We start from the raw sequence: 24265 nt of genomic DNA on the forward strand, positions 1-24265 counted from the left end.
TGGAATGTAAAACCCGCACATAATTGAATTGTCACCTACCTTTTTTTACAGTTACCAGACCTGATCCCAAAGCTTGGAACATTATACCAGTTAATGGAAAACAGAATTAAAATGTTGCAGAAGCTCTCCCGATTTCATGGGAAACTGTTTCTTCTAATTACGCAGGTGAGCAAATCTTGAATGGATCAGATATGGTTTGCTTTTGAGTGTAGGTGGAAATTGACGGAGCAGTTTTGGGTTATTTGAGACTGTTTTCTTTTTCAGGCCGTAATTTGAAATCTTAGAAAGAAAAGAATGTCATTGTCGTATACTGTTTTTCTCATGGTGTCCAAGGTATTAACTATTTCTGCATATGTTTGACACCTTAGTGTAACAATGTACAGGCGCCTCAGAAGTTTGATATTCTACATGTCCGTAAGCTTAGATTGGGTTTTCTTTTTCACAATTTCTAGACTGTGACGCGTAGCTTTAGCTATCGTGAGTGCTGATGAGATCAATGCAAGGCCATAGTATACCTGGATGGTTATGGCCTTGTCTCTATATTAAGGTGTTGTTAATGATGTGGATAATGTATTTGTTGTAGTCATTTTACTTTACAATCTCACATGCATGAGCTAGAAGTGCAATACTATGCCTATATAACCTTTTGAAGTATTTGACAGATGCATTGGCTTGCCAGTGCACTTTTTTAATGCTTCCTCCTTAGGTGTTCAGAGTGACATGCCAGGGGCTGTATTATGGATATGGTGCACTTACCCTGTTTGCGTCATGGCGCACCTTAAAGCAGGTGCGCCGGGTGCAAATGGGGAAAGTGTGTCCAATGACATTGAATGCGCTGACCTCAGGCCAGCTGCAAACTTGTGATGCTGTGGGGGCAGCGTATTCAAGTGAGAAACGAAACGGCTTTGAAGCAGCCGCTCTGTTTCACGGTGCAGGTGGCAACCCGCCTGCACATTTAAGGGGGATTAGAGATTCCCTTACAGGCAGGTGCTGTGAGTGACTACACCTGTCTGCAAGGGAATGTCTGTGGGGATCCATAGGACCCCTATTACCCCCTAGAGAGGGCTGCCAACAGAGCACACTGATAGTGCACCACCTTTTAGTTGTGCCTCCTGACAGCTTCTTTCCCTCTGCGCCTGCATCTCTAAAACGGCGCAAGCGCAGAGGGTAAGAATTTCCCTCATTTGCATGGGGTCATACCCCAATGTAAATGAGTGAACAACTTCTGGTGATAGCGCTGGTGCACATAGCGAGATCTGTATTACACAAGTGTTGGCACAAGTTTCTTTAATACTTTCGAATACCAAAGCCCCTTGGGCACGCAAACGGCCGCTAAAAGAAATTCGGCCCTAGATGTACTCCCAGAGAATCTCAGGCCTAATGTTTAAGGACATGGTACAACATTTACTAGTGGAAAAGACGTAGGATTTTTATTTTATTTTTTATTTTTAATTTCTTTTAACAGCAAGGTTAAATATGTCTGATGTCGACAGAGTATCTTCAACCTCTTCAGTGCATCTCTTCTGCTTATTTGCTTTCACCCTAATAATGTCAAGGCCTCCAGAATTGTTTTTGTTCACATGCGCACACGCATCAAAGGTGGAAGATTTTTTCTCCATCTTTATTCTTTTGTTGTACTGCAGGCTGTTTTACGTATTCTTTCAAGTTAAGCTCTCTTATTGTGTCACTCTGCAAAGTGAGTTGTGAGATTTGAAGACAAAGGAGAAAAATTGATGCTATTTGGGTTCTCTCTGGAGAAGAATAAAACAAATTCCACTCTATCGACAATTTTCAAATATTTAATGCAGTTGAATAGTGCTCTGTTAACAGTATCCGATGTCTGAAGAGTAGACTTGGCACTATCGCACCATCCTGACCATATTTTTTTAGATTACCCCAGACGCACACCACAATGCAGCGAAGCTGCCCCAGGACACACCCATGGTCCTTTCGCCTGCCACTCCTGCAAGTTCGCCTGCCCCAGGACCCACACCAAATCCACTACCTCCAAACACAGCTCCAACTCCAACCACCTGAAGTGCATCCTGCTGAACACCCACTCAGTCCACAGACACGCCACTGAATTCTGGGACCTAATCGACACTGCATCGCCGGACGTCGCCTTCCTTACAGAAACCTGGATGAACGCTTCATCAGCGTCCGACATCGCCGTAGCCATCTCGGACGCTTACAAGATCATCCGAAAAGACCGCACCAACCAAACAGGAGGAGGCATCGCCATCGTCCATAAGAACACCATCCGAATCACGACCTGCTCAGACGATAACCTAGCGACCGCCGAACACCTTCATTTCCAGATCCACGCCGACCCCAGGACCACACTTAGAGGCACCCTCATCTACAGACCACCAGGAACCCGCACACAATTCAACGAAGACATCACCGACTTCATCAGCCCACATGCCCTCACCTCCGAGAACTACATTCTACTGGGAGACCTCAACTTCCACCTGGAAAAGAAAAACGACAGCAACACCACCACCCTTCTGGACAACCTGGCAATTCTCTGACTCAAACAACTTGTTGACACCCCCACCCACCTTGCCGGACACACGCTCGACCCTATATTCACCTCCAGCAAACACATCTCCTTCGATCACACCACAGCTCTCCATTGGACAGACCACAACTGCGTTCACTTCAGCTACAAAAAGACCACGACCCACAACTACCAACAACCTATTCCTCGAAGAAACTGGAACAAAATCACCACCGACCAACTCGTCACATCGTTAAACCAAAACCCTCCTGCCATATCGGACCCAAACAAAGCTGCCACCAAACTCACACAATGGATCACCCACAGCGCTGACGTATTAGCACCCTTGAAAAACCATCAGATCAAACAAGGTAGCAAAAAGGCCCCCTGGTTCAACGATGACCTTAAGAAATCCAAGAAGTTATGACGTACCCTCGAGAAAACCTGGAGGAAAAAACCCAACCTCTGACAACCTGACCACCTTCAAGGACGCCACCCGCAAACACCACCAATTGATCCGATCCACCAAGAAATCAGCATTCAAGGATCGACTCTACAACAACGCCCACAACAGCAAGGAACTATTCAACATCGTCAAAGAATTTACCAACCCCACCGCCGGCACCAACGACAACACTCCCTCCCAAGACCTCTGCGACTCTTTATCCTCTTTCTTCCACAACATCATCGCCGACATACATAACAGCTTTGAAAACCAGTCCGATGAACAGCCCACTCCACCCACCTCCGAACCAAAACAGCACTCTCACAACCTTTTCGCCTGGAACCCAATCACCACTGAAGACACCATCCGCCTGATGAACTCCTCACTCAGGATCGCCAACCGATCCATGTCCCCACCACATCTTCAACAAAGCAGACTCCATCATCGCACCCCATCTCCGCGATGTCATCAACTGTTCCTTCAACTCCGCTACCTTCCCGGAAAGCTGGAAATATGCCGAACTCAGCGCCCTTCTGAAGAAACCCACAGCAGACCCCTCTGAACTTAAGAACTACCGCCCCATCTCACTCCTCCCATTCCCTGCCAAAGTCATTGAGAAAGCCGTCAATAGTCAGCTCGCCGCCTTCCTTGAATCCAACAATTCCCTCGACCCTTCACAGTCCGGCTTCCGAGCCAAACACAGCACCGAAACCGCCCTCATCGCAGCTACAGACGACATCCGAACGCTACTGGACAACGGAGAAACAGTTGCCCTCATCCACGTCGACCTCTCCGCCGCCTTCGACACAGTATGTCATAGCACACTCATACAACGCCTCAACAACGTCGGAATACAAGGAAAAACTTTGGATTGGATCATCTCGTTCCTCGCCGGAAGAACCCAGAGAGTCCACCTCCCCCCATTCAAATCAGAGGCCACCGAAGTCATTTGTGGTGTACCACAAGGATCTTCACTCAGCCCCACCCTCTTCAACGTTTACATGAGTCCCCTCGCATCCATCGCGCGCCAACACAACCTCAACATCATCTCCTACGCAAATGACACCCAGCTGATCCTCTCCCTCACCAAAGACCCAAACACCGCCAAAACCAATCTACGCGAAGGAATGAAAGAGGTAGCCGAATGGATGAAGAACAGCTGTTTAAAACTAAACTCGGACAAAATGGAAGTCCTCATCTTAGGATCATCCCCCTCTGCCTGGGACGACTCATGGTGGCCACCGGCCCTGGGTACAGCACCCATACCTACAGATCACGCACGTAACCTGGGCTTCATCCTAGACTGCTCCCTCTCGATGACCAGACAAGTCAACGCCGTCTCATCTTCATGCTTCAACATCCTACGGATGCTCTAAAAAATCTTCCGCTGGATCCCCACCGAAACAAGAAAGACAGTCACCCACGCACTGGTCACCAGCCGATTGGATTATGGAAATACCCTTTACGCCGGGACCACAGCCAAACTACAGAAAAAACTCCAACGCATCCAAAACGCCTCAGCCAGACTCATACTGGACATTCCCCGTCATGCTCACATTTCCGGTCACCTGAAGGATCTCCACTGGCTCCCCGTCAACAAGAGAATAACGTTCCGTCTCCTCACCCACGCACACAAGGCCCTCTATGACCTAGGACCCGAATGCCTCAACACACGACTGTCCTTCTACACACCCACCCGCCTACTACGATCATCCAATCAAGCCCTCGCCGCAATTCCGCGCATCCACAGATCCACCATGGGAGGAAGATCCTTCTCCTACTTAGCGGCCAAAACCTGGAATTCTCTCCCCACTCACCTCCGACTTACACAGAACCACCTCTCCTTCAGAAAGCAACTAAAAACCTGGCTATTCGATAAGTAATGCACCCACCCTCCCTGAAGCGCCTTGAGACCCTCTGGGTGAGTAGTGCGCTATACAAATTCCTGAACTTGAACTTGTTATGATGTGCTTCTGTAATTGGATGTAACTTGCTTAGCCAAGCCCTTTTAGAGTAAATGGTGTTTAAGTTTTCCGTGGCTTTCAGTAGCGTTATGTTACATGTCTTAAAATCTCTGCTAATTTTCTGCTTTCCTAACAAGTTTTCAAAATGGTCTAACCCGAAGCACCTTGCTCCATCCAGTTTGTGAAAAAGGACTCCAAGCATTAATGCACTTCTTAATTTGATGAGTATTTGAACATTTGCAATAGCTTTTTACCTTGTTCTCCAAAGAATGATGAATACCTGGTACTGTTAAGCCAATATGTGGTACTCTTTGCAGGTTTTGAGTAAACATGTTGCCAAGAATGCTGCTATCCTTTCAGAAAGGGCAAAAGTCTGAATTCCGGGCTGAAGCTTTGCTATTTTGCTCACGTTGGGCAGGCATCCAGAACTAACATGATCATTGGAGTACCTTGACATGTACCAGCTGACTATCTGCTTCTAGAATATGTAAATGACAGAGGCCACCCAAGAGCCATAGGATCCCCACATGCCAGATCGCAAAGAGAACAGACTAACCTCACCTGTTCATATAGTTTGAGCTTTTTGTATCTTATTTTCTCTTCTCCAGTCCCAGGAGGGCACCTGTCTTCATGACCTGTTATAAGTGGAATGTTCTGCTGATTCAAGAACATTTTCAGCTATCTCTCTAGCTTTTACAATTCAAAAGATATTTGCGGTCATGACTTGCTGGTCTTCCATAATCCAGGTTCCATTGGGAACTGGTGAATGCCATGCCCAAAGTCTTGCAGGGGCAGCCCACCGCAATCCCTGCCTAACAGATGAGACTTTAAACCACAGCATTTAGAATGACATAGAGCAAATGTAAAGGACTCTAAGAGACTTATTGTTCTCTTCCAGGGGATCCTCATCAAAGCCATAAGCATTAGAATATTCCCGCCCATGCGCGGGACCCCGGAAACACTATATTATATGTGCCCCACATATATATACACATATATATATATATATATAAATAATATATATATATAAACAAGCAATAGCAGCCAAATCACATTAGAGCTGAAATATGCTGTGAAGAATTTCCACCATACATGTATATAATAAGCATTAGAAACATGAGAAACAACACCAAAGATTGTTTAGAAATTGTTTTAATGCTCAGAAAGCAGTAGAAATTCTCATAACTCACTGGAAGCATAAGAAGCTCCCAGGCTGCATTGCAAACACACAGTCTAAAAACACTGAAAAGCTAACCTGTAGCTGAATAGCAAAAAACTGACACTGTGCCTTTAAGGCACTCATGACCCCCTGTATCCCATCATGCCCCAGGGGTGACAGTTAGGTCAGTTGTTCTTTCCGGCTCCTTCAGTGAAGGACCCTGGTTACACAGCTCCACAATTTTTCTGGTTTTTGACAGAAAAATACGTCTTTTTTGTCAACTTTGGCTCTTACTTCGACGTCTTACATCTAGTCAAGTAAGATACTGCTTGTTTTCAGCAGTTTGGTGAGCATTTTCCTCTGAGAATGCCTTCACTCTTTAATAAATGCCCTTCTTGTGGCAACAAGAAGGCAAAATCAGACAGCCACGACGTCTGTATCCTTTGCCTGCCTGAAGATCATGATCCAGGCACCTGTCCACATTGTGAGAACCTGTCAGGAAGAACTCTCAAGGACAGGGAAAGAATTCGAATTTATGGCCTGGCTCACAGAGCTTCAAGAGGGAGATCTCCAGTGAAGAAGGGCTCCAAGAAGACTCGTACATCTTCAAAAAAGAAGTCTTCATACCCTTCAACTTCAGCGTCGAGCTCAGCGCTGAGAAAAGATCCACAGGTGGAGTTTTCCTCTTCGAAACTACAGTCGACGGCGGGCCCGCCGTCGAGAAGACCAGGTACGTCGACGACGTCGGAAGAACCAGCTCCGTCGTCAAAATCCCCTCCGCCGTCGTCAACCGGGCGACGATCGGCGTCGAGGAAGGCTACTCCGCCGCCGTCAACCGGGCGACGACCGGCGTCGAAGTGTGACCCCTCCGCCGTCGTCCAAGAAGCGGCGATAGGCGTCGAGGACCAAGACCCCTCCGCCGTCGACAGTGGCTCGTCGATCGGCGTCGAGGACGCAGTCTCCGTCCGTGCAGCATCAGTGCTCGGCGTCGAGGGTGCCCAATACCCCTCTGCCGTCGTCGCACAGGCATTCGACGTCGAGGCAGCGATCTCCGTCGACGGCCGGCCATCGCTGTTCGACGTCGAGGCAGAAAGCTCCGTCGACGACAGGACGAGGTCGTTCGACGTCGAGAGAGAAGCTTCCGTCGGCGACAGGACATAGTCGGTCGATGTCGAGGCAGAGGTCTCCGTCGGCGGCCGGACACCGCCGTTCGACGTCGAAGCAGAGGGCTCCGTCGACGGCTACTCATCGCCGCTCGACGTCAAGAGACTTCAGAACCTCTCATGGACATTCGGGGTCGAGATTGTTTGATCCTCCGACTCCTCGAAGGCGTTCGACGGCGAGAAAAGAACGCTCGACGTCGAGACACTCAGATACGATCATGGTGACAGAATCTGCTTCTCACCATTCATCTTATCGGTCCTCTGGCTCCTCAACTGAGCATTCAAGGTCCAAAAGCCCTATACACAGAACTTCTGAGCGTCGTCCATATCCTTCGACAGGGCGCATTAGGCTGTCACCTAGATGGTACAGATCCTTGGACCATTGGCGAGATGCTGGGCCTACCAAGCGTATGCAGGAATATGCCAGCCCAGACCACAGGTCTCCTCTCCAAGACCTGGTGGAGGAGATGGACAAGCGTAGCCCTCCCAGGCGCACATCCCCTGTGACACTACCCACCAAAGCGCCAAGAAGATCCCGTTCTCCTACAAGGGAACCTAGAATGGAAGGCCGGAAAAGGTCTCGATCTCCTCGGGGCAGATCTCCCGTGAGATCGCCAGCCAGATCTCCCAGGGCATCCCGATCTCCTAGAAAAGAACATCGGACAAGAGATCGGATCAGATCTCGCTCCCCTAGACGGGAGGAGCATTCAAGGAGGTCGCAGGAGCGAAGGCTCAGTGCTCACTGTAGACAGACGTACTCAGTCTACTTCAACCTCTTCTACCAGATCGTCCAAGAGGGACTACTCCCCGACTTTGACGGACAGTCCAACGTCCAGGTCCTCCCCAGTGGATGATATTGGCACGTATCTGGATGTACTGCAAAGAGGTGCGCTTAAACTGAACATCGAAATGTCTGTCCCTCAAGTAACGGCGACAGTCATTTTTGAAACCTTACACAAGGCCATCTCCAGGCCTCTGCTGCCTTTAGTTCCGGGGATTATGGACCCTGTCAAGGAGGTTTTCCTAACCCCAGCAGCAATCAGAGCAGTCCCGGCACGCATTCAGAAGAAGTACAACCCGGCGGCTTCTGACCCGGTGTTTGTGAAATCTGACCCTCCAGCAGACTCTGTCATTGTGGCGGCGGCGAGTAAGACATATGCGGTTGCTGGTTCCTCTTCAGTCCCGCCGGATAAGGACAGCAAAACCCAAGACTCCTGGGGTCGAAAGGTTTGCAACTCTGCTGCTTCCACTCTTAAGGTCGCCAGTGCAGCTGCGCTCCTGGGTCGGTATGACAGAGCCTTATGGGACTCGATGGAAAGATTCAAAGCCAAGCTACCGAAAGAGGACCAGCAAGACTTTGAAGAAACTGTTACGGAGGGGTGTCTGGTGGCGAACCAGATAAGCACGGCCGCGGATGGGGCGGTGCTTTCGGCTCATTCCTATTCCCATTGAGTATGTGCCAGAAGATCGGCCTGGTTGCGCCTTACAGGTCTGAAACCGGATGCTCAGCATCGGATTCTAAATCTTCCCTTTTCGGGTTCCGCTCTCTTCGGTGAACATGCGGACTAAGAGATGACCCGAATGAAGACTGAGCTGGACACGGTAAAGGCGGTGGGCTTGGAGAAGAAAAAGGAATTCAAGCGCCGCTTCAAGACCAACAGGGGGAGAGGGGCTCAACAGAGGGTTCAAACCCCTCAGTGGTTCCAAAACAAAACTCAAGGGAAACCCCAGTTTCGTGGCAAGCCCAGCAGAGGAAGAGGAGGTCACCAACAGTCCTCCAACACCACGAGAGGAGGAAAGGCCTGAACAGTGGCTTCCTCTGACGCCGTTGCCCACTCCAGTGGGAGGAAGTGCTTCACAACACCTGGCAGAGTGGGTCAGCATCAAAAGAGATCAGTGGGTGCTGAATATACTGCGCAATGGATACAGGATACGTTTCCGTGCTCTTCCAAAGAGCGTCCCTCCGAAGAGCTCTTGCCCTCACCAACTAAGCTTGCTCCGAAGAGAGGTAAAAATCCTGCTGCAAAAAAGAGCGATAGAGGAAGTTCCTCTCGCTCTAAGAGGAAAGGGAGTTTACTCCAGATATTTCCTTGTCCCCAAAAAAGATCAGGAGGACAAGTTCAGACCAATACTCGACCTACGACTCCTAAACAAGGTTATCGTCAAGGAAAAGTTCCGCATGTTAGCGCTTCACCCGATATGTCCTCATCTGCAAGCCGGAGATTGGATGTGTTCGGTGGATCTGCAAGATGCGTACTTTCACATCCCGATTGCGCAACAACATCGCAAGTACCTAAGGTTTGTTGTGGGAAACAAACACTACCAGTACAAGGTGTTACCCTTCGGTCTCAAGTCCGCACCACGAGTCTTCACCAAATGCATGGCAGTGGTGGCGGCTTTTCTTCACAAGAAGGGTCTCTTCATTTACCCATACCTGGACGACTGGCTCCTAAAGGGTCCATCTCCAGTACGGGTAACGCAAGATCTGCAACTGTGCCTGCACCAACTTCACAGGCTCGGCCTCCATGTGAACCTGGAGAAGTCAGTCCAGCGGCCTACGCAATCCATCCACTACCTAGGCTCCGTTCTGGACACAAGCGTGGGAAAAGCGTTTCCTTCGGAGGAGAGACTTTCTTCCATGAAACAGAAATGTGGGATTCTGTTAGTCTCGGCCTCCAACAGCACGACAAGCAGCATCTCTACTGGGTTCCATGGCGTCCTGCATCTTTCTCATCCCAAACGCCAGGCTGAGAATGCGTCCTCTACAACAGGCTCTGGAGGATCAGTGGGACCAAGCAACAGGACGTTGGGAGGATCGAATCAATCTTTCCCAGGCGACAAAAGAGTCCATCAGATGGTGGACTCTGAGAAGCAATGTGATGGTGGGAGTGCCGTTTCACCAACCCATTCCGTCCCAATCTATAGTGACAGATGCCTCCCTGCAAGGCTGGGGAGCACACATGGGTCCGCTTCAGATTCAAGGCCAGTGGTCTGCGCAGGAGCAAACATACCACATCAACATGCTGGAACTCAGAGAGGTATTCCTGGCTCTCAAAGCTTTCCTGCCAGCGATCGAATCCAGCTCAGTCCTGGTTCAGACGGACAATACGACAACCATGTTCTATCTGAACAAGCAAGGAGGCACAAAATCTCGCCCACTGTCTCGAGAGGCTCAGGCAATATGGCATTGGCTTCTCGCTCGCGGTCTCACAGTAGTGGCAGTGCACCTTCCGGGCGAGTTGAACGTCAAGGCAGACGCACTCAGCAGGCACTTCGAAGATCAGCCAGACTGGGTGCTAAGCGACGAAGTAGTGGAAGAGCTTTTTCGTAGCTGGGGACGTCCATCCATAGACTTGTTTGAAGACGACGAAAACACCAAATGCCACTCCTTCGCGTCCAGGTTTCACAGGCCAGGGACGCAGGGGAACGCTCTTCTGTTGGATTGGGCAGGGATGTTCGCATATGAGTTTCCTCCCCCGGCACTGATTCCGAGAGTGGTTTCCAAGCTCCTCAGGACGAACATGGTAATGATCCTGATTGCTCCAGACTGGCCTTGGCATTGGTGGTATCCGGACCTTCTACATCTGTCTGTGTCCACACAAACGACTCCCTTGCAGGCCGGACCTGTTGAGCAAAATGAACGGGAGGATAATGCATCCCAACCTTCCATCATTGAACCTAACAGCATGCTCCTGAGGTCCTGCAATACGGACATTTGAACCTGCCTCCAGAATGCATGAACATTTTAAAGGAGGCTAGGAGGCCGTCCACGAGAGCATCCTATGCCTTCAAGTGGAAAAGGTTTTACTTGTGGTGTAGAGATCATCGTTTGGATCCGACTAAGGGGCAGGAGGACGTCATCTTACCATACCTCCTTTCCCTCGCAACAGCTGGTTTAAAGTACGCTTCAATTAGAGTGCATTTGTCAGCTATTGTGGCTTACAGAAAGTCACCGGATCAGGTGTCTTTCTTTCAGGTTCCAGTGGTCAAGGATTTCCTCCAGGGATTGAAGAAAGTGTATCCCCCTGTACGAAATCCTTCTCCTCTGTGGGAATTTAACCTAGTTCTATCAAGGTTAATGTCTCCACCTTTCGAGCCCATCCACAAGGCTTCCTTACAACATCTCTCTTGGAAGGCAGCTTTTTTGGTGGCAATTACCTCTGCGCGCAGAGTCAGTGAGATACAAGCGCTCTGTGCAAAGGAACCTTATACTGTATTCCACCATAACAGAGTAGTCCTAAGGGCTCACCCATCCTTCTTGCCTAAGGTCATCTCTGATTTTCATATAAATCAGTCTATTTCCCTCCCTTTTTTCCAAATCCTACGACCCCGGCTGAGCGATCACTTCACTCCTTAGATCTTAAAAGAGTGCTTAAGTTTTATTTGGAAAAGACTAAAGGGATTAGGAAATCGGACCAACTGTTTGTGAACTATGGCTCAATGAGAACTGGCTTTCCAGCAGCAAAGAGGTCCATTTCCAGGTGGATTGTCTCTTGCATTAAGTTGGCCTATCAACTAGCAGGCAAACCTTTGTTGATGTCTCCAAAAGCGCATTCCACTAGAGGGAAGGCGGCTACAGTGGCTTTCTTGCATGACGTTCCCATGTCGGAAATATGCAAGGCTGCAACCTAGAAATCAGTGCATAGCTTTACGAGGCATTACTGCCTCGAATCTGATTCCAGGACCGATACACAAGTAGGGCAAGCCTCCTTGAGGAATCTGTTTGGGTAGTCTATAGTCTACTCAGGCTTATTGATGAGATTTCTGTCTTATCATTCCTTTGCCCGCAGGGATGAGGAGAGGCTCGCTATTCTATTCTAATGCTTATGACTATTGATGAGGATCCCCTGGACGAGAAGGATTAGTTACTTACCTGTAATCCTAGTTCTCTTCCAGGGGTATCCTCATCAAAGTCATAAGCGACCCTCCCGCCTCCCCGGGCAAAGGATACTCTTTCATAAGGAGATATTGTTAACCTATTTGTTATTGGGTTTGTTTTTCAGTCTCCGAAAAGAACAACTGACCTAACTGTCACCCCTGGGGCATGATGGGATACAGGGGGTCATGAGTGCCCTAAAGGCACAGTGTCAGTTTTTTGCTATTCAGCTACAGGTTAGCTTTTCAGTCTTTTTAGACTGTGTGTTTGCAATGCAGCCTGGGAGCTTCTTATGCTTCCAGTGAGTTATGAGAATTTCTACTGCTTTCTGAGCATTAAAACAATTTCTAAACAATCTTTGGTGGTGTTTCTCATGTTTCTAATGCTTATTATATACATGTATGGTGGAAATTCTTCATAGCATATTTCAGCTCTGTGATTTGGCTGCTATTGCTTGTTTTTAAATATATATTATTTATATATATATATATATATATATATATATATATATATATATATATATATATATATATATATATATATATATATATATATGTGTATATATATGTGTGTATATATATGTGGGGCACATATAATATAGTGTTTCCGGGGTCCCGCGCATGGGCGGGAATATTCTAATGCTTATGACTTTGATGAGGATACCCCTGGAAGAGAACTAGGATTACAGGTAAGTAACTAATCCGTATCTGCTATCACTCTTAAGTCTGCCCAATTCAGAGACTACAAAGTAGTTGGGTTTTTGACTGCTTTATCAACAGGTTTGCTAACTGGGCACTACTGACTGTGTCCCCCTGCCAGCACAGACATCCAACACTGGAGCTCAGAAGGATCCATTTACTGCATTTTTACTTCCATTATTAGGGTCCTTGATTGTTTGAGTACAGGGGTTTCTGTACTATTTGGAATGTAAACTTAGTATCTGAGACTCCAGTCTACTGATTTGTTCAGCACTGTAGTCAAGTTTCAAGGGTCTGATCCTAAAAATGCAGACTGTTTCTCAAACGCTAAACAGTTTCCCATCTAGGGAACAGTCTGCATTCAGTAGTGATCCTGTGAATTCCTAGGTTTTTTAAGTCTATTAGCGCACAATCCTATACAAGAACATTAGCCATAGGGCCAGTGTCCTGGAAAAGCAAACATGTACTAAGTGATGAATATAATTGGGATTGTATCTTAGAAGCTGAGGGTGTTAGCACTTTGTATTTCTTTTGGCTGATTCCATTTAACGACTGGATATTGGAAGCACTTTATTTTCTATTTCTTTGATCTGCTAAAGTCCGCATTAACATTGTAGAACAGGTTATCAGCCAAAGTTTCAGTCCATAAATGGACAGATCGTGCATGTTGTGATTCATTGCACATGGTCTTATGATGTGGTTTTTAACCTTTACTTCTGTAGACCTCAGTGAATCACTACTAGAAGCCGGGAACATTCCTTAAGCAATTTTCAGTTTTAACAGTAAAGCAATACTCCGATACAGAAAACCATATACATCAGAGATACTAATAATAATAATAATAATAATATGAAACTTGTAATGCGCTCGGCTTACCCGGGTGCATCCCGGCGCAACAGACCAGAAGGAGAGACTCAGCTAATCACTACCGAGGAAACAAGTGGGTCTTAAGCAGTTTCCTAAATGGTAGGATCTTGGGTTCTGAGCGAATCTTGAGGGGCAAAGAGTTCCAAAGAGAGGCCACCTGCACAGAGAAACGCCTGCCCCCACCGGGCTCTTCTTACTCTCGCTGACTGCAAAAGGTGTTTTTGATCCGAGCGCAGCAGACGTGGGGGTTTGTAAGGACGGGCCATATTAGCAAGGATGGGAGGACCTTTACCATGTAAAATTTTGTGAGCTGTACATAGCGCTTTAAATTTCACCCGCTCCTTCACGGGGAGCCAGTGGAGCGCTTTAAGGGCCGGAGCAGCAGACTGCCTTCTGGGAACATCCATAAGGACTCTCGCAGCTGCATTTTGCACCTGTTGGAGGGTTTTAAAGGTAGCTTCGGGGGCACCGAGAAACAGCGCATTCCCATAATCGAGCCTTGATAGAATTAGGCCACGTATCAACAGCTTCCTTGCTGGATCGGGAAGCAGAGGTAACACCTTTCAGGCTTATTTATTTATTTTATTATTTCAGAGTTTTATATAGCGCGAACAAGATCTTTGCAGATATCAGAGCGCTTTACATAGACTGGTACATGAGGGAACAAAGTCAAATAGGTAGATCGATAGTTCACACAGTGCAGAAGGGTACATGAGGGAACAAAGTCAAATAAGTAATTCAGTAGTTCATACAGTACAAATAATACAATTGGGTGACTGCAAAGCAATCAGGAGAGTGATAGGACAGCTCGTACAAATAGATAAGGGGTCAAGCAAGTAATACAGATCATTGCAGGGTGTTGATAGGGTTCGAGATAGTAGTACAGGTGAATTTAGCCATGAGGATAACTTTTACTTCTTTTTTGAAGAGTGTAGTGGAAGAGATAAGCCTGGTTTCGGGAGGGAGTGAGTTCCAAATCCTAGGCGCCATTCCTGAGAAGGAGCGCTTGTATGTTTTCTCCTTCCGGAATCTTCGAGGTTTCAGCAGAAGATTGTTTGCGCCTCTCGTGTTTCTGATTCCCCCAGAGATTGTCAATTTCTGAGCAAGGTAGCCGGGTGAGTTTAGGTGAACAGCCTTGTGTGTCATGCAGGCGATTTTCAGATGTATTCTGGCTTCAAACGGCAACCAATTCAGGGATTTCAAGTCAGGGGTAATGTGGGAGTGCTTTTTTGACCCCGTGATTAGTCTCGCTGCAGCATTTAGAGATGCTTTTAGTGGTGCGGTTGTAGTTAGTGGGAGTCCGCAAAGGGCGGTGATGCCGTATTCAATTCGTGGGATGACTAGTGCTTGCACCGCTGTTTAGAAGTCTTTGGCTGGGAGGTAGGGTTTAAGTTTCCTCAGAGTATTGATCTGGAAGTTCGCTCCCTTTGTTGCTTTGCTGATATGTTGCTGCATGTTGAGATTGGTGTCGAGTGTTATGCCTAAAGATTTAGCTGATTCCACGATGGTGGGTTGGACATTGAGTGCGGTTAGGAGTTTAAGCCAATGTTGAGTGGTGGATATCTTCGCTGGAGGTGCGATCAGAAGGAACTCTGTTTTCAGGGCATTGAGTTTGAGGTGATTGTCGGCAAGCCAGGATTGGGTGCATCTGATCGTTGAGTTCAGGAGCAGGATGTCATTGGGTGATTGCAGTTTGAGGTAGAGTTGGGTGTCATCGGCATACATGTGAAAGTGTACATTGGATTCTTGTAGCAAAGTGGTGAGAGGTTCCATGACTAGGTTGAACAAAGTTGGGGATAGAGAGGATCCTTGGGGGACGCCTAACGTTACAGGTACTGGCGTGGACATCAGGTTGTTGCTCTTGAATTTCTGCGACCTGTTGTGGAGAAAGGAGGTGAACCATTTGAGGACAGTTCCAGATAAGCCCATTCTTTTGTTTAGTAGATCTAGTAAATTCTCATGTTTAACGGTGTCTAATGCAGAGGAGAGATCAAGAAGGATGAGGAGGCAGGTGTCATTTTGGTCTAGCATTTGAAGTGCGTCGTCAATTATGTGAGTCATAGCAGTTTCTGTGCTGTGTCCTGCTCGGAAGCCTGACTGGTGAGGGTTGAGGAGATCGAATTGCTCAATGTGTTTAGTCAATTGTAGTTGTGCGCATTTTTCCAGCAGTTTGGCGAGAGTCAATCAATCAATCAATCAATCAGTGACACTTATAAAGCGCGCTACATACCCGTAGGGTCTCAAGGCGCTGGGGAGGGGGGGTGCCGCTACTGCTCGAACAGCCAGGTCTTCAGCTTCTTCCTGAAGGAGAGGTGGTCTTGGGTTAGGCGCAGGTCGGACGGGAGGGAGTTCCAGGTCTTGGCGGCCAGGTAGGAGAAGGACCTTCCTCCTGTAGTCGCTCTTCGGATGCGGGGGACGGCGGCGAGGGCGTGGTTGGCTGATCGGAGGTGGCGTTTGGGAGCGTAGAAGTTGACTCGGCTGTTGAGGTAGCTCGGGCCTTGGTCGTGTAGGGCTTTGTGTGCGTGGGTGAGGAGGCGGAAGGTGATTCTCTTGTTGATGGGGAGCCAGTGAAGGTCTCTCAGATGTCCGGAGATGTGGCTGGACCGTGGGATGTCGAGGATGAGTCTGGCTGAGGCGTTTTGGATCCGCTGGAGTCTCTTCTGGAGCTTGGCGGTGGTCCCGGCGTAGAGGGCGTTGCCGTAGTCCAGTCGGCTGGTGACGAGGGCCTGGGTGACGGTCTTCCTGGTCTCTGAGGGGATCCACCAGAAGATCTTCCGTAGCATGCGTAGGATGTTGAAGCAAGCCGAGGAGACGCTGTTGACTTGTCTGGTCATGGAGAGGGAGGAGTCCAGGATGAAGCCCAGGTTTCGTGCATGGTCTGTCGGTTTGGGTGCGGTGCCCAGGGCGGGAGGCCACCAGGAGTCGTCCCAGGCGGAGGGTGAAGAGCCCAGGATGAGGACCTCCGTCTTGTCCGAGTTCAGTTTCAGGCGGCTGGTCGTCATCCACTCGGCTACCTCTTTCATCCCTTCGTGCAGGTTGGCTCTGGCGGCGGCGGGGTTGTTGGTCAGGGAGAGGATCAGCTGGGTGTCGTCGGCGTAGGAGATGATGCTGAGGTGGTGTTTGCGTACGATGGCCGCGAGGGGGCTCATGTAGACGTTGAAGAGGGTGGGGCTCAGTGATGATCCTTGGGGGACGCCGCAGATGACTTCGGAGGCCTCTGACTTGTACGGTGGTAGGCGGACTCGCTGTGTTCTTCCGTCGAGGAAGGAGATGATCCATTCCAGCGCCTTGTCCCGGATTCCGATGTTGCTGAGGCGCCGTATTAGGGTGCGGTGGCAGACCGTGTCGAATGCCGCGGAGAGGTCTAGGAGGATGAGGGCCGCTGTTTCTCCATTGTCCATCAGGGCTCGGATGTCATCGGTGGCGGCGATGAGGGCGGTCTCGGTGCTGTGTTTGGCTCGGAAGCCGGACTGTGAGGGGTCGAGGGATCCGTTCGAGTCGAGAGTGGGGATATTGGTGATGGGACGGTAGTTGTTGAGATCAGAGGGGTCGGCTGTTGGTTTCTTTAGTAGAGGTGTGACCTGACCAACTTTGAGAGAGTACGGTATGCTTCCTTGTTGAAGAGCAGACCAAAGCAAACCCCTGCGGTCTTCTTGGCATGAGTCCTGAAGGACAGATCATCTTCCAACCATATTCCCAAGGATTTGATCTCCTTCTTGGGGGATGGTGGGTCACCAAGAGACCGGGGCTAACAGCTCGCAATGATGGAGGGACTGGAATTGCCCAGGAGCATCAGCTCGGTTTTGCCTCCATTAAGCTTTAGGGCGGAGATGGACATCCAACGATAAACATTGGCGAGGCAGTCATGTAACACCTCAGGGTGTTCCGCCAACTGCGTGAGGCCCACCACCAGCTGAGTATCATCAGCATAGCTGATGATCTTCACCCCTGAAGGGGCGACCACTCTTTCAAGTGGAGTCATATATATATTAAATAAGGTAGGGCTCAGCGATGAGCCCTGCGGGACTCCACATTGAAGAGGGATTAGGGCAGATTGCTCTGACCCTTCCCAGACTTGGTAGAAACGGTCAGCGAGGAAAGATCCCAGCCATTTCAAAGCCGTCCCCGAGACACCTGCCTCTGACAGCCGTTGGAGGAGCACCTGGTGACTTACGGTGTCAAAGGCAGCACTCCAGTCCAGGAGGATCACTGCCACTGACCCTCCTGTATCTAGAGTGCTCCTTGCCTCCTCCACTACTGCCAGCAAGGCAGTGTCTGTTCCATGGCCGGGGCAGAAACCAGTCTGGGAGTCTCCTAGCAGGTGGTTAGACTCAAGATGGTGAGAGAGCTGACGGTTGACCAGCTTCTCAGCGATTTTTGAAAATCCAGGAAGAAGTGAAATTGGCCTGAAGTTGGTCAAGTTGGATGGATCCAGTCCTGGTTTTTTCAATAAGGCTTTCACCACAGCCTTTTTCCATCTCTGTGGCACTATGCCCTGAGCGAGTGAAAGGTTCATGAGGTCAGTCAAAGGAGTTGACAGGATGTTAGCCACGAGCTTAAGGTGTTTTATCGGGACTGGGTCACTCGGGGAGCCACTCTTCATCTCCAACAGGACTTTTGTAACCTCCTCTTCCGAGAAGGTGCCAAAGGGTGTTAGCTCAGTCGGGCGATTTATAGAACTAATAACTGGTTCATGAGTTTGAGGGATAGTGGGTAAGGAGGATAGTATTTTCTCTATTTTAGAGTGGAAGAATCTGGCCAGTTCCTCACATTGTTCTTTGGGATTATCGTGTAACACTGGAGGGATCGGGGCTTTGAGAAGTTCTTTGAAGATTTTGAACGATTCTCCTGAAGAATTACTTGCCCTCTCGATCCTATCGCTAAAGAAAATCTTTTTAGCGTCCTTCAGTGCACTTTTATATTTCCTCAACTCTCTCTAATTATGAAATATTTGAGTTAGTTACCAACACAAATAAGTAAAGGTCAAAATTGTAATTTTAATTAGAAGGTTAGAGCATTTCAAAATGTGGTGGTTTTTTTTGTAAAAGAGGACTCTAGCTTGTCACTTCATAGTTTTGTCTTTTAATGCAAGCTCTTTGTCAGCACATACCAGTGCATCAATTGAGGCCACCAATTGTGAATGCTAGATTCCGCTTGCTGTATTTCCGCTGTTTCCACTGATCAAGCAGAGGCTAGATACTTGATGTTTGAGGCATGTGTGGCTGTGGATTCACATGCTGTGCATGCTCCTGCCATCTAGTTTTGGACACGGTGTGTGCAAGTTTTACTTCAAGAAGTCTTTTGAGTCACATGGTACTCTGACCTGTGATGACTCCTTTTGCTTGTAGTGTGCATGGTCATGAACTCCATTGTTTAGCTTTTCGCCGCCTGTTTCATACATGTGCTCTAGTTCGACACTGTTGCAGTGCTCTTAGGTTTACATCGTTCCTTCCTTCGGTTGGTATTGTTTCTCTATCACGTTCCTCTTTTCTCTCCTCAACTACTACAGCTTCAACCGGGCAACTTGCAGGTCGATCTCAGCCCCACGTGGGCCTTCACTATTTTCCTCCTGTCGCCCGACCGAGTCTCCCCACCATTCCTCTTCAGTCTCCCGACGCGTCTTCCCATCATGCCTCCTTCGTGATTGAACGGATTCCTTCCTCTACGATGCCTGCCTCTCCTTCTGCTCCCAGAAGACCCTCTGTGATAGGGTTCGACATCTCAATGTTGTGTAGGAGCCGAGACTACACCCTGGATCTCTATAACCGCGATGACATTGAGCGGAGGTGGAAGAGAGGCGGGGGGTAAGTGGGGAGACACCAACCACAACTATCCACTGCAGACAAGCTTTCTCCCCTTGCAACAGCTCTGGCTCTGATCTGGAGATTGCGGATCTTCCATCTCAGCCAGCCATGAGTACGGTACTCCCTCTCCTGCAATACAGCTCACAAACCGAGCAGTCCCTTTCCAAAGGTTCCCCAACCTCTCTGGAGCGCCAGAGACCGGACGCTGGGCCACCACATCCTTCAGGCCATGGTCTGTACTGACTACCTTTGGACGCAACAACCAGGTCAAGCTCGGCACAGAAGAAACTATTGAGGGTGACTGCTTCAGCACCGCCTTTATCAAAGCTGACTCCTTCTGCATCAAGAACAAAATCAGTGTCTGAGCGGAGAACATCTGCACTGAACACCAAGACCGACCTCACCCCGGGTACTGTCGAGCAGATATTTCATAAACTCTAAAGAGATGAATATCTGACAAAAACACTTGGTACGTGCCCGCACAGGCCTTGTTCCTGCCTACCCTCCGGGGCCTGCTGCTCAGCTGTCCTTCATGGAAGCCTTGGATAGGACTCCTCCACCAAAGCAGCACAAGAAAGTATGTAAGTCTACCAGCACTTAGGTGACACTCTTCCCTATAATCCTCAGTGATCACCTCGCTCAGACATGGGAGGCCAAGAGGGAGGGGATACCTTTGAAACTCCGTAGGGGGATACTTGGGACTCCTATGATGTTGACCCACCTGGGCATACAAATCCCTACCTGACCTTTGTCTGTCCGTCCTGATGACGCCACATTCTACCATGAACCCACTGGTAGGGCTTTCTCCTTTCAAACGGTGGAGCTCTACGCTGAGCCCTGTGAGGTAAACATCCCTTTTGAGACCCTGTTCTCCAACCACCGCTCTACCCAGTAACTCCTCATGCTCAGGGAATGCTGCATCTCACCCCTGATAACTTGCAGACCCTGTCCATGATGGGGTCATTACACCCAGTGTGGACAAGAAATGCAAAGCTTCCTTCATTAACCCCCATTTACTTTCTTGGCCAGCTCCCGCCTGCCTCCCTGGTTACTTCCGCCCTTAAAAGGGCTAACTCCCAGGCAACTGGTGATGTCCCTCCACCAGATAAAGAAAGCAAATATGTAGACGCTGTAGGTAAAAGGGTAGTTGCACAATCGGTCACATATTGCCAGATTGCCAATTCTCTTGGGCTGCTCTCCATTAGGACCGTGCCCATTGGGATAAGATGGAGGATCACAGGAAAGGGGATTATGAGATCTGAGGCAAAGGAGATATCGAACACCACCATCCATGCGCATTCGATGCCGCGGATGCGGTGGGATGGGGGAATCACCTCCAGTTTCTTTCTGCACAGGCATACGGGGCTCCATATCTCATTTTTCAAGCCAGAATTTAAGCAGAACTTGCTCAACTTGGCGTTTTATGGCCAACCTCTGTTTGGACCGCAGGTTGACCAGATGCCAGCAAAAATTAGACACTAAGGCAGTGGAAGCGATGGGCGCCGTTAGAAAACCTGCAACTTGAAGCTCCTTTTGCTACACACCCTACCATGAAGGCTCAAAGACCACCTCCCCATAGACCTCCACCTCTTATCAGCTTCCACAAGCCCAGCAGTCCTCTCCTAGCGAATACTTTAGAAGGTCCTACAGAGGCAACAACTCAAAAGGCACAGGTAAAGGGGTCTCCCCCAAATTAACCACTACCACCACTAAGCCCTGACTTGCCTCTTTCCCATTAATCACACAACACCTTTCGAGGCAGAATTTCTCCTTCCGACCAGTGGGTGTTTGATATTTTTCAGCATGCTTATTGTCTGAAGCTCATTTCCACACCATTCTGGACATCTGGCTCCTAAACGAATACATTCTTTCAGAGCACTCCCACATGGTTATTCTTCCGAATGTCATCTCACTACAGCCACAAGGTGACTTCATAGCCACTGTCGAACTGAAGGATGCTTATGTTCGAGACATATGAGCTGCAGATTGTACACTATGCATTAGATCGCCACCTGGTGTTGGGCTCGGATGATTGCAGGTTGTCTTCTTGGAAGAAGTCTTTGTAGTCACGAGATTGGATGACTCTTTCCTTGGACAATACTGAGTATGTCCATTTGCTCCATTCTTAGATTGTTTTTTTCCGCCACTGGGTTCGGATGAAAGTTTCTCCGCTCCGGCTAGAAAAAGACTTTTCAACAACTTGGCAGCGCAGAACTTCCTAAAAACTTCTACAAACTACCCTCGACATCGACTACAATACTTTCGACGTCATCAGTTCCATTCCGGTCATCAATGCGGGCCGTTGGGCCTACCGACGCCGTGTGGCCTACACCACATGGAAAGAACTCCGTTCAAAAGATGCCCGGTATGTCGAGCAAAGTTCCCACATAGCGACCACCACGAGGTCTGCAACCTCTGTCTATCGCCGGAACACGACGAGTCGACCTGCACAGCTTGTGCATCCTTCCGATCGAAGAAAACTATCCGGGATCGGAGAGCTCGTCAACACGAAATGAGATCAGCTCCAGCACCGGAAGACATCTTTGACGAAGAGGTTCCCCTTGTCCCCGAAGAAGACTTACCTGATCTCCAGATAATATCAGAGGCAGACGACTCAAATGACTCCATTCCATCGGGTCAGCACGTGAGTACTACTGCCACTGCACCACATATTCTGTCCAAACTGAAGGCATGGGTCAGCACTCCGCCCAAAGAGCCCAGTCAAGACCGAATACCTGCTTCGAAAGCCCTGCTTTCCAGCCCGGCTCCGAAGAAAACTACTAAGCCTTCTAGTGCCTCGACACCGAGCAAGCCTCTTCCATCGGCACCAAAAAATAAAGATGCCTCGGCGCCGAAGCCAAAAGACCCTTCGACACCGAAGCCAAAAGACCCTTCGACACCGAAGCCAAAAGACCCTTCGGCGCCTAAGCCAAAAGACCCTTCGGCGCCTAAGCCAAAAGACCCTTCGGCGCCTAAGCCAAAAGACCCTTCGGCGCCTAAGCCAAAAGACCCTTCGGCGCCTAAGCCAAAAGACCCTTCGGCGCCTAAGCCAAAAGACCCTTCGGCGCCTAAGCCAAAAGACCCTTCGGCGCCTAAGCCAAAAGACCCTTCGGCGCCTAAGCCAAAAGACCCTTCGGCGCCTAAGCCAAAAGACCCTTCGGCGCCTAAGCCAAAAGACCCTTCGGCGCCTAAGCCAAAAGACCCTTCGGCGCCTAAGCCAAAAGACCCTTCGGCGCCTAAGCCAAAAGACCCTTCGGCGCCTAAGCCAAAAGACCCTTCGGCGCCTAAGCCAAAAGACCCTTCGGCGCCGAAGCCAAAAACAGTACCGGCGCCGAAGCCAAAAACAGTACCGGCGCCGAAGCCAAAAACAGTACCGGCGCCGAAGCTTAAAACAGTACCGGCACCGAAGCCGTCCATTTCTACATCTTCGACGCCGAAGAACTCAAAGCCTGATTCCAAGGTGCCCAAATCCTCGGACATGCCTACAAAGCTGAAAACAACACCTTCGACACCGAAAACTATGCCACAGGACGTTATAACACCTCCCAAGGTTAAAGACCCACGACAACCTCCTCTGGAAGGAGTAAGAACTTTTTAGACCAGATCCTCGACAAAAGATCTACATAGACCCAAGGACAAGTCATGTAGGTGCTACACCTCACAAAAAGAGACCAGCAGATGCACCACCCACACCTGTGGTTCCTTCCCAAAAAAGGACTGTGCAACATCTCTTATGCACCCTTCCTCTCTTATACCTTCCTCTCCTTCTCCTGTTCCTCCTCACATATCACCTCAAATCTCTCCTCTCCATTCTCCATTATCACATTCCTCACAACAGAATGATGATGAATACAATTTGGGTGGAGGGGAGGACATGCAAGAACCTGATTCATACCGTGTTGATGAGGGTGTATGGGACTTTTCAAACCCAAAAAATTTGCCTATTTGGGACTTTACAAACCCACAAAATGTGCCTGACATTCCTGAACCGCAGTCATACCCATCAAAACCTTCCCCTCCAGAAGATACCATTGGTTTTGGTCAGTTGTTAAACAGAGCTGCTGTTTACCACGGAGTCCCTATGCATTCCAATGACATACAGGAGGATTTTCTCCTAGATACCTTTGAGCAGTCTCAGCGGTCTGCTCAAATTCTTCCCATGATTCAGTTAGTGGCACGCAAACTAAGGCAACAGTCACTCACAATGATCCTGGTTGCTCCCGCTTGGGCAAGACAGCCATGGTACAGGACGCTCCTAGAACTCTCAGTAGTTCCTCACCAGAGGCTGCGCATTTCTGCACAATTGCTAAAACACAACCATGGAGAAATCAGGCACCCAGATCCCAATCAGATGAACCTAGCGATCTGGCTCCTGAGGTCTTATAGTTTGGATATCTTAATTTGCCTCCAGACTGCATGAACATTATCAAAGAAGCAAGGCGCCCCACTACCAGAGCATGCTACGCAGCTAAATGGAAAAGATTTGTAATTTATTGTAATAATAACCAAATCAATCCATTAGATGCCTCCATACAAAACATAACCTGTTACCTGCTACATCTTCAAAGATATAATCTAGCATACTTATCCATAAGGCTACACCTGGCTGCTATAGCAGCATATCTTCAAAACAGGCAACATGTGTCCCTGTTCAGAATACCACCTATCAAAGCTTTTATGGAAGGACTTAAGAGTTATCCCTCCAAAACATCCACCTTCGCCAGTCTGGAACTTGAAAGTAGTACTTACCAGACTCATGGGACCACCCTTCGACCACTTCATTCATGTG

At 48.8% G+C, this 24265-nt stretch overlaps 1 protein-coding gene across 1 annotated transcript in view; it reads left to right on the forward strand.

The window, feature by feature from the left end:
* WDR43 (WD repeat domain 43) overlaps positions 1-24265 on the forward strand; it is a 465298-nt gene that overhangs the window by 435312 nt on the left and 5721 nt on the right. Inside the window, exon 15 of the mRNA XM_086926143.1 lies at positions 52-165. Coding sequence (XP_086782269.1) covers positions 52-165 — 114 coding nt within the window. The remainder of the gene's footprint in view (positions 1-51; positions 166-24265) is intronic.

This window comes from Lissotriton vulgaris, chromosome 6 (assembly GCF_964263255.1).
Source record: "Lissotriton vulgaris chromosome 6, aLisVul1.2, whole genome shotgun sequence".
NCBI classification, from domain to species: domain Eukaryota; kingdom Metazoa; phylum Chordata; class Amphibia; order Caudata; family Salamandridae; genus Lissotriton; species Lissotriton vulgaris.